This window comes from Marmota marmota, unplaced genomic scaffold (assembly GCF_001458135.2).
Source record: "Marmota marmota marmota unplaced genomic scaffold, marMar, whole genome shotgun sequence".
Lineage (NCBI taxonomy): Eukaryota > Metazoa > Chordata > Mammalia > Rodentia > Sciuridae > Marmota > Marmota marmota.
In genome coordinates this window covers 5,786,695-5,803,851 of record NW_025999842.1, presented here as the reverse complement: position 1 = coordinate 5,803,851, position 17,157 = coordinate 5,786,695, and the positions used below count along the sequence as shown (strand labels likewise).

Genomic DNA, 17,157 nt, shown 5'->3' with positions numbered 1-17,157 from the left:
GACCTTGCCAGCAATCACAGAATAGCAGGCTCTTCTCACGGAGATAAAGGGGAACCACAGGATGCTGGCTGAGGCAGGATGATTGGTCTTGGTAGAGGAGCCGGGACAGGTTCCTGAAGCACCTCTCTTCTGAAGAGATGTGGGGTCTATCTCATCTGTTTAGTCCCTCACAGTGATGAGTTAGGGTTTCGATGTGAATTTTTCTACCTCACAGAGCTTGTGAAGTAGGACTTTTGATCTGAGCGATGATTTCTTTCTGTGCCTTTCTAAAATCCATTTCCTATTTCCCCTGCTTATTAAAACAGAGCATACAGAGCACAAATTAACCTTTTCTCAGTGATTAGGTTAATCTTGTAACCCATTCTCCTTGTGATGTGCTGTGATTACCTTACTGAGACGGGAAGGGCTCTTTTGCTTTTTCCTTTGCATTCCCAGGTCGACTTTTAAAATTATTACTGTTATTTTTGTCTTCTGAGGTCCTCCCATCAGCCTTGTTTTTTCCTGTGCACAAATCCTTCCCCCTGAGCTTTCAGCTTCTCATCACTTATGATCTGGAAAGACAGATGAAAACCTATTTACTGTTTTAAAATACTTAAAGAAGTACCTTGGAATTCTTTGATGGGTTTCCTGAGTCAAGTGTCTTGAGACTTATGAGTGAATGGATCCTTCATATCTGAAACCTGCTCCTCTTCCAGTGCTCTGGTCTCAGTCATGTCAGCCTCTACCTGTGTTGTCAAGGTAGGAACCCTGTGGCATTGCATTGGGGTCTTCTTTCTTCCAGTGTAGTCATCAGCTACAGTGGCTACTTCCTTGGGAACCTCAATCCACTTTCCTCCACTCCACTGCCTTAGTCAGGGCCACTGTCTCCTCACCTAGTGACACCTGTTGCTAGCTTCTTATCTGCTAACCCTTCCTCTGCTTTTGCCCTCCTCTGACCCATTTCTGCACTATTGAGATTCTAAAATGCAACTGTCTTCCCTGTTCAGACCCTACCATGGTCCCCTATTTTTTTCCAGGATAAATTCCTTAAATCTTCAGCATGCCACATTAGTTCCTTTATGAGTTCACCTATGTTTACCTCTCGCCCTCACTTCAGCCCTCTTTCACCCTCCTTCCCAAAACACACCATTGTGTTTTGCTCAAATTCTGTGCACAGTTCTGGAGATCAGCATGCCATCTCATAGTTTCTTTATGCTTTTCTTCACCCTGGGGCCTTATGGAAGCTACTCCTTCTTCTGAATGTTCCCATACCCTGTCACTCCCTGTTTAGCCCCTGCCTGTACTTCAGAATTCAACTGGCAGGGCCAGTTGAACTACGGGGAGTCTTCCTGAACCCTGGTTTGCTTTAGATGTTCATTTAAGGTTTATTTGCCCGTTTTTACAGTTAAACTCTAGGCTCTGGGGGCAGGCAGGGAGTGTCTTTTTGATTTTTGTATCCTTTATGCCACTTTTGAAAGTACAGTGTAGGCTAATGGCTAGCAGTACAGACTGAGAAGTTAGAATGAGTTGTATCTGACATTTATTAGCTGTGTGACCTTGGACAAGTTATTTAATCACTCCATGCCTTAAATTTCAATTTGAGAAAATGTAGATAACAATAGGCCTTACCTCATAGGGTTGTTGAGAGGATCAAATGATCATGTTTATAGCAATGTTTGGCACATTGTAAGCATTTATTATGTTAGCTACTGTGATAATTATTCTTATCATCATCATCATTCCTGGAATCAGGCACGGTGCCTGGTGAATAGTGTGCTCTTAATATAGTTTTGCTAGGTTGAATTGAATAAACCTTGGTGTGTTTATTTTGGTCTTCTACTAGCCTTTCTTGCTTGCTTCCTGATTCCTGGCAGTATCCCAGGTAGATGAGAAGGCACAAAGTTACTCCTGTAGGAGAGGTTATAAATGGACTATCCTCAGAATGATTATCTTGAGTGAGAAATGAGATGGCTTCATATCTACTGAGGAGAGAGGAACATATTTGCTCAGATTACCTAAGGGTTGAAGTTGCCACAGAGTGCTTGCTTGGTGACAGGCCCACTTTATCCTGAAAGTCCAAGAGATCCCGGTTTACATTGTTGTTCAGCCACAAATGTTGCCCTCCTCTCAGTCCATTTCAGAATTTGGCCTAATTCTCATTTGAAATTTCTGAAACACTGACTTCTATATCAGGAGTTAACCTGGAAGTTACAGTTAACTTTAATGAATAAGTTAAATTCAGCATGACAATGTTTCCTGGTGCCACTTAGGGGCTATGGTTTGTTCATTATTGGCTAATATTTGTGCTTTACTGGAAAAGGAGGAGGATTTTGAAGATTCTCACCTACAGTGCCTGCTTTTCCTATCAGGAACTGTATTTTCTGTTTTGTTTAATCCTGTCTATAATCATGGAGTTGAGAACTAGAAGGGCATGGAGGCTAACAATGAAGGACAACACTCATTCTCCCTATCCCTGACTGCTGGGAAGCTGTGAGGGTAGAGGGGGAGCAGGAGAATAGAACCTGGATTTGAACTCCAACCTTACTACTTAGGTGCTGGGGGGCCTTGTTTGTATCGCCTCAGCACCTGCTAAAGCCCATTTCCCAAACTTGTCAGGAGAGTTAGGGAATGTAACATACACTGTAATAGGTGTATGGCAAGATTTTTTTCAATTGGTTTTAGAGACTCCTTCTACTCTCTTTTCTGACTTGTTTTTATTAGCACACTAGCAAATTCTCTAGTTCAGTGTTTCAAACAGTTTTATTTCAGGACTCTCATTCATATAGTCCCTATGCATCAGAGAAATGAATCACCTTTTTGATTTTCTCTCTCTGAGAAGATAAACAGTAGACTTCACTCTCACTTCATTTAAGCAAGTCTTACCTGAAAGCCTTTTCATACCACATCTGTGAGCCTGGCCTGCATATGCCTCTTGAGCTGCACAGAGAAATCTTTAGTAAGTGACTTAAGTCTTTGCTTACATCTCACTCTCAGGCAGCATGCCCTGTGACTGTGTACAATGAAAGGCTATGCTTCTTCCAAGCTCTGCATAGAGATCTTGTGGTGACTATTGGTATCAACCAGGATGGTCTTCTCACTTTGGTTTGGTTACTTGTTTTATGTGAGTGATAAGGACGATTCTTGTAGTCCTTAAATAAAAAACAGGCCAAAGTTTCTCCAAAAGAGTCTGTTTGTGTTATAATCAAAATCATATTATTGTAAATATCTTTCCCAGGAAGATACTATGGACTACGCTGACTGACTTGTAGTGGGTGTTCCTCTAGTAGGAGTAATGGGTAGAGTGAATATCTGCCACCAAGTCGTCTTTGTTTTTTGGCGAACATTGGTAACTTTTTATTCAAAGATTGTATATTGAATACAGAAATACAGAGACATCTTTCAGTGGGTTCTTAAGCAATATACAACAAAGCATGTACCTAGCTTTCTTATCTTAGAATTAAGGCACTTTAATTTTCTGGGCAGTCATTCTTCATTGTAAAATGAAGAAGTTGGATTAGATAAACTTGACAGAGTCCTATTGGCATGACATTTTCTCATTGATGAACCCCATAAAGTTGTACTTTGGTTTCCTGTGAATCATGATGATTTAGATAGTGCAAGGCTAAAGTTGGTTCATTTTTTTTTTAACTTGCTATCAAGCAAATTATGGAAATAAGATATAGGGACAATTTATTTTTTTTAATAGGGACAATTTAACCAAATAAGATTCATTAATGGCTTTTAACATTTAATGCATGAGCACATGAAATCTGCTAATGAATGACAATTTTTTTCTTTATTTAGGGTCATAAGCTCTGAGCTAATTTATTTTAGTTATTTGAAACTAATGCCTTTTTTTAAAAAATACAGTTCTCTAATTTATAAATAAGCCAAGTTTTTCTATATGTATAAGTTTGTCTAAAAAATGTATAGTTTTTGATTTTTCTCTTGTTAAAACTAAACAGTTCATAATATCAATCAATCATAATAAAATTACTTTGTGAATAGTCTAAGAAACAGTGAAGTGGTCATTGTGTTTGAAATTTGTTATGGTTTTTAGAAATAAATTCATGTCAGACTTGAATGACATTAGTTAACACAACAGATTTTCAGACCCAGCCCTTTTGATTGTCAGACCATTTTGAAAGGAGTATTCTCCTGAGGTCTCTGGAATAGTACAACCTTTCCACCTGTACCTGCACACTGGGTTTCAGTCCAACACTCATGAGGGCATTGAAACTCTAGGAGACCAGCAGAATGAGCTTTATGGAAGCAGGAGATGATGGATTTTCAAACTGCTTGGTTGGTCCTCTTGGCACACCAACTGTAATTGTAGCCTGAAAATAACTACTTCTGTGAGTGAAGTTACTTTTTTAGTGAATGAAAACAAAGCAATTAAAAAGTGCACAACTGGGGGTATAGCTTAGTGGCAAAGCATATGCTTAGCACAGAAGCCCCTGGGTTCGATCTCCTGCACTAAAAAAAAAAAAAAAAAAAAAAAAGGCAGAGCCCAAACTGGATTATTGGCAACATTGTATAAGCTTTTGGAATAAAATTACTATACTTTTAAAATCTAATCATACTATATAATAATAGTGTTAAAATGTAAAGCTAGTTTTAGAGGATTCATGGCCTACTAGTTGGAGAATGTCACCTGAATTTATATAAATTCCAATAGCCATATTTTGAGTTTTAGATGTTTAATGTTATTTTTAAAAATTTTATATATATATTTTTAGTTGTTGATGGACCTTTATTTTATTCATTTATTTGTATGTGGTGCTGAGAATTGAACCCAGATGCTAGACAAGCACTCTACCACTGAGCCACAAACCAGTCTTGATGTTATTCTTAAGACCCTTAATGTTCACTTGGTTTTAATCCATCTCTAAAAGCCCTGTTACTACTATTGTTATGATCACTAACTAATGACTGATTTTAAAGGTACAGGACATTATATATATATATATATGCTTAAGTATCAAGTAAAACATCATTAATTAGTAGAATTTATTAAAATTGCATAAGTTATTTTCTAAAAGAATATGCTGATGATGCATTAAAATAACTAGCAAATTTTATTTTATTATGAACATATGTTGTTGATCTTAAGCTCAGAAAAAAATTAAGAAATCATTTCACTTTTTTTCTTAGCTCCAGATGTTTTTTTACCTAAACTACCTTGAAAAAAAAAATGGTATCTATTTTATTTTGAAGGTTCTCTCAGGAAGTAGATCATATCAAAGTACATTTTTCAGGGTTTTGGATAGATATACTTTCAGTAGAGTTGTGATTAAAATACACCTTTTGTTCTTTAAGGTTTTATGGCTTTTTTCAAAACATCAGAAAAATTTCTTTCTGTTATAAAGATTCTTTTATCATTGCAATGACTTGGAAATTAGGCACTTTCTTGCTCCCAATGTCTTACGTAGATGGTTAAAGGATGCATTATGACTTTTATTCAGTGTGATATGGGGTCAAGTTAAGTTTGAAATCCCATATTTTCTGTTAATGTGCATTGAATCTCCCAAATCTCTATAAAAGCATTTTCATTTCTTTGATCACATATGGAATTTTTGAAGGTCTGTTTATTGGCCCTACAAGAAGAATGTCAGGAGACAGAGAGGTTGTTGTTGTTATTATTATTATTATTATTATTATTATTATTATTATTATTATTTTAGTTGTAGTTGGACACAATACCTTTAATTTATTTATTTATTTTTATGTGGTGCTGAGTATCAAACCCAGGGCCTCACAGTTGCAAAGTGAGCACTCTACCACTGAGCCCCAGCCACAGCCCCAGAGAGTTTTAATGATGGAGAAGATCCAGGATCCTATTCAAACATTTACTCTTAACAGGCAAGTTATTTGCCTTCTTGCTTCTTGGCAAAAATCACACTCTGACCTGTCACTTCCCTTCCCAAAATACTATACTGCTTCCCATGTGTCTATAATACGGAGTTCTACCCATTGGCATGGTATATGGCTCCTCAAATAGTCCACCGCCATCCCACCTCCCCAGTTTCCTCTATTGCTATTCTGCATTGCTAGCAGAGGCAATATATTCTAAGGGAAAGAGTTTAATTTTGGAGCCAGGAAGACCTGGGTTAAGATCCTGGCATCAGTCATCACCTCTGATTCTGTGAACTTGTGAAGATTATTTAACAATCTGAGCCTCACTATTCTTCCCTGTAAGGGAATGGTAATTCTTCTGTCACAGAATCGTGAGCATTAAATGTACAATGCTGTGTGTAAACATGCAGACTAACAAAACTACCACAGGACACATTTTTTCCCAGTTTGCCAACAGGGCAGTATCAAGAAAACTTCTCAGTAAAGGCTATGCAGCAGTTCATACAAGTGACAGCTCACATACAAGAATCTGAGGACTCTTGCCTGCCTACGAGACACAGTTTTAGGTACAAATCACATGATCACATCAGGCAAGTGTAGTTGCTGCCCTGGCAGACAAAGTCTATAAGAACTCTTTGGCTAGTTTCTAGGGTTCCACAAGAGAATGCATTCAGGGAAGCTCAAAGCATGGCGTTCTTATTAGATCTTCATAGCACTTTCACAAATTCTTCCCAGTCCAGATGCAATTTACCAATCAAGGATCATTTTTACTGTAAGCTGTGTTGCCTAGCAATATATTTGATGCCTAGGATCTTACCTGGTTTCCAGGGTAACAGAACTAGGTGGTTAAACCAAAGATCAGATTCTCAAGCAGCAAAGGGAAGACTTTGTTAACCCTTTCATCCCAGTATGCAGTAGACCCAGCCAGAGGTCTCACACATTATAATTATCAAAATATGCTAGTTCATTCCATCAACAAATATTTAAGGAAATGTTTTGGGAGGTAAAAATATAGTGGTAATGTAAAAAGATGCAGTGTCTGCCTTCATATCTTTTCTTCCATGATGCTGTATATTTCTTCCACTGTCTGTAGAACTTCTATATATCCTTTAAAGGCCAGCTCAGATGTTATCTCTTTTCTAAAGCTCATATAAGTCTACTTTCCTAGCACTTTGTGCAAATTGCCCTGAATTCAAGGATTGGTTTTGGGTATCCTGAATGCCCTACATCAAATGCGGGTTATGTGTACATGTGAAAATGTATGTTTGAGGAAAGGGGCTAATGCTTTCATCAAATTTTCAAAGTAATCTATACAACCCCTCCCCACCCCCAAGAGTTTGGAGTCCCATCACTCTGTTATAAGCACGTTTTGCATGTGGCTTTGTTATTTGCTTATAGGTCTGTATTTCCTATTGGAATGTGAGTACCTTAAGAAAAAGGGCTGGATGTATTTGAATGACTGATTCACAGTATACTCAAGGAAATGCATGTTGAAAGAATCACTTCTCAGTATCCTCCATATGCCCAGCAGCTTGAAGGATGCCAATGATGCAGCATATCCTAATTTGAAAGGGAAAGTTCTTCCTTACTTTAAACTAAAATCAGCCTTTCTTGTTTTTGCCTCTGTCCTCTAAAGTTATAAGTGAAATGTCTTCCCTCTCTTAAGTTGAATTGCCCTTTTGTGATACTTACAGTTGATTGGGAGACAAAAGAGAAGGTTAACATAAGGGAATTATTTAAAAAAAAAAAAAAATATATATATATATACATACACATATATATATACACACATACATATATATAAATTTAATTTAAATCGCAAATACACAATCACAGCTCAAATATTTTAACTTGAAACTTCTAACTATACATTAATTTACTAATGTTTTACTAGGGGAAGAAACTGCAGATAACCCCTGAACCAGATGATTAAGATTAATATCATCAATGAAAGTCATGTTGATATAATATACCCTGTGATATAATATAATAAGAAGGATACCTCACCTTTGTGGAATTCTTTCTACAAACCTATTATTCCACTGTAATCATAAGACAAGATCAAGCAAATTCACATGGAAAGATATTTTATAGAATGCCTGACAAGTACTATTGAAATATATCAAGATCTTGAAAAATGAAGATTGAGAAACTGTCACAGATTAGTGGAAAAACTGGTGTAATCCAGATTAAAGTCTGTAGTTCTGACATATCTATCATGGTTATATAAAATATTGACATTAGAGAAAGATGGGTACAGTATATATGGGAAGTATCTGTACCATCTTTGTAATTTTTTTATTAATCTAAAATTATTTCAGAAAAAAATTTATTAGAGTAATAGAAGAAATCACAGAAGAAAATGTTAGGTGATTTAAAACTTAAGACATATAAACCAAATTAAAAGACAGTAATACTGAAAAGATATTTATAACAAATGATAGACAAAGGGATAATAAAATAGTAGAATATATTTTAAAAATCAATAAGAACATACTATTGCTTCAATTGGAAAGTACTCTGATTGCAATTCACAGGAGAAATACAGTGGCCAGTCAATATAAAAACTAGTTCAGTCTCACCAGTAATTTAAGAGTTGTCAATAAAGCAGTATTGAAAATATTTTTACTTGTGCAAAGACAGAAAAAAATGATTCAAATAAGAAGAGGATAAGTGAAAGGATTATAAATTGGTACAAACTTTCTGAAAAGGAAGTCAATAAATGGGTATTAAGCTTAAAAATACGCATATCATTTGTGCTTATAGTCTTCCACTGATAAGATTTTTTTCCCCAAGGAATAATCAGACATGTACTGATTCATTACAGGGTTATTGATAATAAAGAACTCAAATCTTACATATCCAACAGCAAGGGAATGATCTATAAAGTTTTGACAAACCTATAGAATAGAATATTATAATCATTATGAATCATAGTATAACTAAATAAAACAAAAGCAAGATACAGTTTGTATGTATTCTCTGATCCCAGACAACATATGTATATACACAAATGTATCTCTTGAAAGGGTGGTGAAGAAATACACATCATGTTAAAAAGTAGTTACTTATCTTTGGGTAGTGAGAAAAGGATGAATTTTGTTTTCTTTATACCTCTTTGCATTTTCAAAATCATCCTAGAGTGAGTATATATTACTTTTATAATTGGGGGGAAATTGACATTGCAAGCATGTGGCTAATGAGTTTCTTTCATCTTTCATGCTGATTTAATTAAGAAAATGTTAGTTCCATTTTGTGCTGTGAAAAATTGTTTTTCCTCTTTCCACCAGGAAGCTTCTCAGGATTCTCCCACTGCCGAGTGAGAACTGGGGAGCTCTCATTGGAGAGTGGTGTTGTCATCCTGACCCCTTTGCTAATAAGCCACTTCACCCAAGAGAGAATGACTGTTTTATTGGAGATTCTTTCTTCTTGGTGAATATAAGAAATGATTTGAGGCAGGTAAGACCTGAACCATTCCCAGTTGAGATGTGCTTTTTTCTGTAATCATTTTAAATTGGTAAAATATCTTTTCACAGTCATGCTAACTTAGAGATTTGCTTAGATACCCATTTCCCCAATCTTCTCTTAATTCAAAGCCTGTTAAAGAAACCTTTCTAAAGGCTCAAATCCATTATTTTCAACTGCCTCTGTCCTCTAGCTCTGCTCTATTGATTTAAGAAGAGTCTTATGCAAAAGCACACACATGGGTTGGAGGAGCTGGAAAAGAGAGCTTCTTCATGCAGATTTAGGAATATTACCATTTTATAAACCAAATGCCTTACTTTCTTGTTTTGGATAATATTTCATAATCTGTGTGCATTTTAATCTCAATAGTCTGATTTAAATTAGAAGTGTACCAGGATATGTACCATACAATTAGATTCAGGGATTTTACTGAGTCTGCCCATAGTCTAGACTTCTGCTGATGTTATAAAAGCAGATTCCATCAAGGAAAAAGAGGAAAATGAAAGAGCTGGGGAATGGAAATCAGGCTTATGCTGTAGTGTTTAAGTTGGTGCTTAACAGCATGACATCAGAATGGCCCTTGCTAAATAATTTGCATTAGGAAGAAGACAGTTTCCTCTCATTGCAGAAAATGAGTGGTTTACTTTATTTTAAAAGAAAATCAGTAGCATTGACTTGGCCCTTGTGAGGAATCATTCCCCAATAGCCAGTCAATACAGATATGATTTAAAAAGTAAAGAAAACCATTGCTAGAGAATCTTCATTTCAACACCTGATTACTAGTAAGAACAAACACATTGTATTTTAAATTTCACTGCCTCATTTAATTTTTGTAATCAGAACTGACCTGCTACAGGAAACATATAACACTCAGACAACAACTCTCACATTATAAATTAGTTTATAGAACTATTTTGAAGGAAATTTGTCAAATATCCAGATTAAGTTGTTGTCAGTTATAAGTTATTAAATGCCTCATGTCTCATCACAAAAAGAAATCCCTTTATGTAAATATGGTTTGCTTTAAATTGAAGCACTTTAACATTCTGTAGTTTTAAGAGATAAATGGTATGAAGTTAGTATGTTATACTTACATTTAAGATGATTCTATTAAATTTATGTTTTACTCTAAATATACTTACTTATTTTACATGTTTTTCATTTTTATGAATAAACTCTACATCTTAAAAATATTTAGAAGGGGTGAATGGAAAAAGAGTGGAGAAAGATTAAATAAGAGAAGGCATGTTTCCCTTTTTAGATACTCTTTATTCTGTGCTGAGATATGTTCTTCACATTTACATTCTCGTCAGTTATGTGATGCACTTACAAGTATTTCTCTTCATTGTAAACAGCTATCTTATAAATTGAAAGAAGATTCTTCATATTTAGACACTACAGGTTTTGTTATCAAGGACAGTATGGGAAATTACTATCATAACAAGCTGCAGTTGACAAGATTGTTTTCAAGTTGGTCTGGATGGAAGTTTCTCTTTAATTGCATATTGTAGCAGTTGAAAGAGTGTGCCTGTGACCAAAATAGTAACATAAATTTAGAGAGACTGCTTAAACAGTGCTCTCAAGGCTCCTCTGGGAACAAGGCTGCTCTGTGCTATTGAAAACCTATTTCTCATATCACCCAGTCTAGCCATCTAGCAGGGGTTTGAAATGTCACATGGTGATACAGCATCCTAATGGTATCTCTTGGGAAACATTTTTTTTGGCGAGACAATATCAAGGGTCCTTAGAAATTGAAACAATACAAAGGAAAATAAAAACAAGGATAGGAGGCTAATCCACCTCTCTGAGCAGCACTGCCATCTCTCAGATATATTGATTTAATTAGTCCCCAACAATGTCTTTCTTTGAGGTTTGCTCTGTAGAGTTCCCACACTGTTAGGCTGTTTTATTACTCAACTTGCTTTATTATTTCCTTGAAGCGTAGATCAAGAAAAATGCATTACAAAGCAGAGATTCTCTTTAAACAAAATTAACATGCTAGAAAATCTTAATTAAAAAGATCTGATTTTAAAAACAGCACATAGAGCCCAACATTATTTTGTTCCTTCAGCACTCTCTTAGAGTTTACAGAATCTTATTTGTGCCTCCACTGCTGTGGCAGGATGTGCTTCTTATTTTCAAACAATTTCTGCTGAAGATTCCCCTATTCCTGCAGTTTGGTTGTCATCTCTTGTACATTTTTCCCATGTACCAACATACTATCAGTTTTGTCTGTTGGAATAGGAGGACAAAGATGGCATCTCCACCATTTATAAAATTCATATTATTTAAAACTTTGAAAATATGAGCCAGTATAGCCAGTATGTGGTAGCTCACTCCTATCTGTAGTCCCAGGCATAAGGGAGGCTGAAGCAAGAGGATCACTTAAGTCCAGGAGTTCAAGAGTTCAAGGCCAGATTGGGCAACATAGTAAGAGGCCATCTCAAAAAAAAAAAAAAAAAAAAAAGTATAGCCAGACTTATAACTTCATTCTGTTTAATAAAAAAAATAAAATCAGCATTGAACTTTGATTATACTATTACTGATAAGTATGACCAACAACTTTATCTTTTTATTCATTCTTGGGGTACTGAATAATAATTTATTGGTTTGGGTAATTTGTTTTATTAAATTCATAAGTGAATCTTTTGTTTTCTTAGAAAAAATATGTTGGTGAATGACGCAGCAAAATAACTGGGGGGGGGGGCGACGAGGAACTTGTATACATTGATACAGCAGGAGTGGGAGCCATTTATTGTAGGACAGGAGCGGTATATATACATTCCACATAGCTTATCTTAATTAACATAAACTAGATACAGCAGTCAACCAATAAGGAATCTCCACACTTAATGGCTCGCTGGCATTACTTCACAAACCACTCCCTCTGGCAAAATGCCAGGCGCCATCCAGACTTGTTTACAGACTGTAACATTTGCCAGGCCCCATCCTGACTTGTTTACAGACCCTAACAGGTGAAGTTTGTAAACATTCACAAGGATAAAAAGAATAATATTATGACCTTCAATATGCCAATTGTCTTGATTTAAAAAGTGGGGTTTTTTTGTTTTGCTAAAGTGTTTTTAAAGCAAAATCCAGTGTTATGTTTCAGAATGTATGTCTAAAAATACAGATTTTTTTTTTTTACAAAACCTTACTGTCATTATCACACCTAATAATAATAAATGATAGAATATCAGGCCCTGACAAAATTTCTTAATTGCCTTAAGAGTATCTTTTATGCTGGGCATGGTAGCATATGCCTGTAATCCTAGCAGCTCTGAAGGCTGAGGCAGGAGGATCTTGAATTCAAAGCCATACTCGACAACACCAAGGCGCTGAGCAGCTCAGTGAGACCTTGTCTCTAAATTAAATACAAAATAGGGCTGGGGATGTGGCTCGGTGATCAAGTTCCCCTGAGTTAAATCCCTAATACTCTGTTCTCTGCAAAAGCATCTTTTACTATAGGTTTATTTGAATGAAGATCCATTAATTTGGTTGTTTGAGCTAATTTGCTTGTTATTGATCAGATTTTTTTTTTTTTTTGCTTATGTGTGGTACTATATATTAAATACAGAGGCTCTCTACTACTAAGCCACACCCCCAACCCTTTTTATTTTATTTTGAGATAGGATCTTTCTAAATTATGAAGGCTGGCCTCAGACTTGCAATCGTCCTGCTTCAGCCTTCCAAATCACTGGGATTATAAGGATTTCAGGCATGCACCACCACACCCAGCTAGTTGTTGATCAGATTTTAAGATTCTGATCACTCATGTCTGATTAGGGTAGAATCTTATTTTAAAAACAAACACCCAAAGAATAAAACACTTTGCCTACTCACTTGAAAGACAATGAGAAATATTATGTGAAAACAATTATAGATGAACTGCATAATAAAGCACCTGACAGTTTTCTGCTTTGAATAGAAAAATTCTTTCTTCACAAACTTTGCTGTACCAATACCTGATATTAGGTTTTAGTAAAATGCTTACATTTTTTGATAAGATTTAATGAAAATGGTCAAATTCCACCTGTATAAAATAACATCCTTTAAAAATTATTTTCAGCACCTCTTTGGAACTGTATAGATAGATCTTATTGTAAAAAACATGAAACTGCCAGAAGGTCTACCCTTACAATTGAGCATACTGGCTATCAGGGCTCTCTTCCTGGAACTGAGCAAACTGGTACCTTCCTTTGTTTCTGTCTGTTCCTCAGAACAGACAGAATTTGTCTCAATGACACTATCCCATCACTCATCTTGGCCAGACTCTGCTTCTGCTATGTGCAATGTGCTGGATGCAAGGTTATCAGTGTCCTGGCCAGGGATGGTACTGTCCCTGGGCCCCACCTGGTGTACCTTGATAAATGTTTGAGCCAGGTGTGAGCTGATTTAAAGAGTTCATATTTGCTTGTTTCCTCAGCAGAGACTTTTAGAGAAAGACCAGAGAATCTGTGCAAATCCTGTGGCTAGACCGGGGAAAAATAGGATATGTTTTTATATTATCGTAGATTTCTTCAGCATATGAAAGGATTCATCTCAGGAATCATTGATATGGAAAAGAGCTGGGGAGTATTTATGGATTTTCACTATAACATGGATTTGAGGCTGGGTAAAAGAGTGAGTCAGACATATGGACCCCAGTATAAGTTGTACAATTGCTTTTGACTATTTGATTTTTAACTAAAGTAAGAGATATATTTTTACATCAATGTCTGATCATATATACATTCATGCACACACACACACGCACACATACACACACATGCATGTGTACGCTATATAAACACACTATAAGTAAAAATTTCTTGAAGTAATACCTACCTGATGTTTGAAGCAGTCATGCTTTCTATTCAGTATTTTTAAAGACAAGCTATAACCCATGGAATTAATTCCATGAATTGATTCCCACTAATGACATATGACCTGTAGTTTGGAAAACACTGAGCATAGTGCTTAAAAGCATAAGCTTTTTATCTGGATTCAAGCATAAACTCTCTCAGTTACTAGCAGCTTGTCTATGGAACTAAATTTAAATGTGCATCTTATGCAACTTGTCAGGAAATATTCATTTATATCAAGGAAAATTACTTGTACTCAAATTTATACTGATCCACTAACTTATTCCATTAATTAATACATATGTTATTCCATATCACAGAGCCACTGCCCTTCTCACTTCACCCTACACTGTTCTGCAGTTTTCCAGAAGGGATGACCTTATGTCCAGAGTTGCAGAGTTCTTTTTCCTTGACCATTTCTTCATGATGTGTGCCATGTTGCAGTATATCTGGGTGGGAGGGATGTTGTATGGCTTTAACAGAGCTATTACTATGTATTTGAAAGGAAGCATTCTTTGTTTACAAATTTGGTGAATGCAAGCTAATTAACATGTATCCTACATAATGAATTTGAATTTTTGAAGTCTAAGAAGTTTTGAAATCTAAGAATGCTCCAGGAATTTGTCTCAATGACACTATTCATCCTTCTGTTTATAGTGCATATCTTAAATGGAAAAAAAAATAGAATTTTATGAACAAGTTAGATAATTTTAACTTCTGAATTATGGGAGGCTATAAATTATAGGTTACTTACACATAAATTACACTCGATTAGGAGTCAAAACAATATGAGTTCAAATTCTGATTCTTCTGTATTCTATACACATGAGTGGGGGCAAGTCATTAACTCTCTCTGCCTTTGTTGCCCACCATCTGCCCATTTCAAATTATGGCTATTTGGAAATAGTTTTTAGAAATGTAAAGTTCTTCTTGTTCAGATTATTGGCAACATTTGGATTATCAAGAAGTGGCTAGGTTTGAAAAAGCCAATGTGTGCATTCTATCTTAAGGCAGAAAAAGGAAATTATCTCTGTGCATGTGAATTATGCACACAAGCTAAATGCATTCCCAGTATTTAGTAGAGGGCAGCATAAAATGTAAAGTTCAATGTATACTCTGGGGACTATGTTAAAATTATATATTCCTTTTAAGGAAAGCTGAATGACATTTAAATGACATTTTTTTGTTCTACAGGAACCAAAAGCAAATACCAAAGTAATTTGTAAGCGTTGCAAGGTAATGTTGGGAGAGATCATGTCATCAGGTAAGAATTTCATAAACAAGAAGCCAAAATGATTGCCTTCTTTTTTAAAAGCCAGAAGGAGATTTTATAAAAAATACATAGAAAAGATACATGGATAATAATATATTTTATAGAATTGGTGCTTTTTAAAATAGAAAACAATTAACATATCATCCAATATGTATAGAAGTTTGTATATTTTATGTGCATATTGTATTGACTTTTAAGCATTGAGAAGTTGGGTCATTTTCAATGTTTCTTATCTTATTTGTAGTATAAAGCAATAGTACAAAGTTTGTACTTGGATCTATCTTAAAGAAATTGGATCCCTCTCCTCAGTACAACCTGACAGTTAGAAGAGTTGGAGAAGTTACTTTTCTTGGCTGCCATCTGCCTCAAGGCTGTATTTTGGGGCTGGAGGTGGGAGAGGACATATTGAAATTGAAGAAACCACATTCTGAGTTTTATACTTTGTTCCTTATTCTTTTTTCCCAATGGTGTTAATTATATTTTATGTAAACTCTATGTTATACTACTTTAAATATAATAATGAAAATCCTGATAATTAAAATGCTGTTTAAAGATATGGTTTAAAATGTGTAGAGAGCTACAACATGCTGTGTTAGCTTTGCAGGTGAGGAATAATCACTTTTAATATAATTAGAAGATATAATGTAAGTGAAGCTATTGTACTTAAAGGAAAGCAGATGGTGCTATATTTTGTTTGTTTAAATCATCAGAGTCTTTTAAGTAATTACTTGTTCAAAGTGAGCAGAAAAGGATGCTATCCTCAAAGTCATTTTTGGAGAATGAAAACAAGCCCCACAAGAAACTCCTTAGAAAACTTAAGGTTTCCAATTTAAGGTTTTTCAATAAGATGAATTGATTTTTAAATTCTTTTCTTTCCTCCCTGAGGGCCAGTTAAAACGACAGTTTAGGAATACAAAGATGTATGTATACAAAGACGAAGAGAAATGGAGAGGAAATGATAGTAATATAAATAGGACATAGAAGCAAATTATTTAGGAGCATGCTTGGCGGTTCCTCAACTACAAGGATCATGGAGTGCCCTAGTAGTGGAGGGAGAAAAGGGAAATAATATCACTGAGAAACTTTACAACAATAAGGATGAAGTTTCCAGAAGGGGAAAAGCAGTTAGTGTATAATATATTAGGAATTAGGAAAGCATGGAAGTTTTTAAAAGTAGAGCTGAAAGTTAGAAGACAATCAAGCAATGTCTTCCTAATTTGAGGGGGAAAAAGTTCACCCTGGAATTCTCTACAAAATCAAATCATCAGTCAGATGTGAAGATTATTTATTTATTATCTTTTTAATTTTATTTATTTATTTTATTTTATTATATATTTTGGAAATAATAAGGTTTCAAAACAGACTTAAAAGGTATATTTTCCTTAGAAATCTATCATTCCTATGGGGGAAAAAATGAGGGATTCAACCTAGAAAGGGATGACATGAGTTTGGGGAAATAGGCTATCCAATATAGAGGAACAAGGTAAGAAAGGCCTTGAGATGTATAGCTGTACCACAGAAAAACAGCCTGATTGAAGTGAGGAGAGAGAGAGGATTGTAATAAAGACTTTTCCCATCATAAATAAAATTTTCCGCATGTAACAAAGTAATGTTGATATTATTGAGACAAACCATTTCATTATATGGGAAGAATTACCTAAAGTTGCTTGGAAAACTAAACAAATGAAAATTATTTACTACAGTAAAAATACAAGGTAGAATAAGAAAGGAAAACTTGCC

General features: G+C 35.2%; 1 protein-coding gene across 4 annotated transcripts in view; it reads left to right on the top strand.

Moving 5' to 3' along the window:
- Window positions 1-17,157, top strand: part of Ube3d (ubiquitin protein ligase E3D) — a 144,375-nt gene that overhangs the window by 13,666 nt on the left and 113,552 nt on the right. For all 4 annotated transcript variants that reach the window (XR_007347349.1, XM_015498974.2, XM_048802434.1 and 1 more), the window contains exons 4-5: window positions 9,126-9,294; window positions 15,339-15,408. Coding sequence is in view for 3 of the 4 variants with exons in the window: in XM_015498974.2 (XP_015354460.1) it covers window positions 9,126-9,294; window positions 15,339-15,408 (239 nt within the window). In the remaining variant the exon portion in view is untranslated. The remainder of the gene's footprint in view (window positions 1-9,125; window positions 9,295-15,338; window positions 15,409-17,157) is intronic.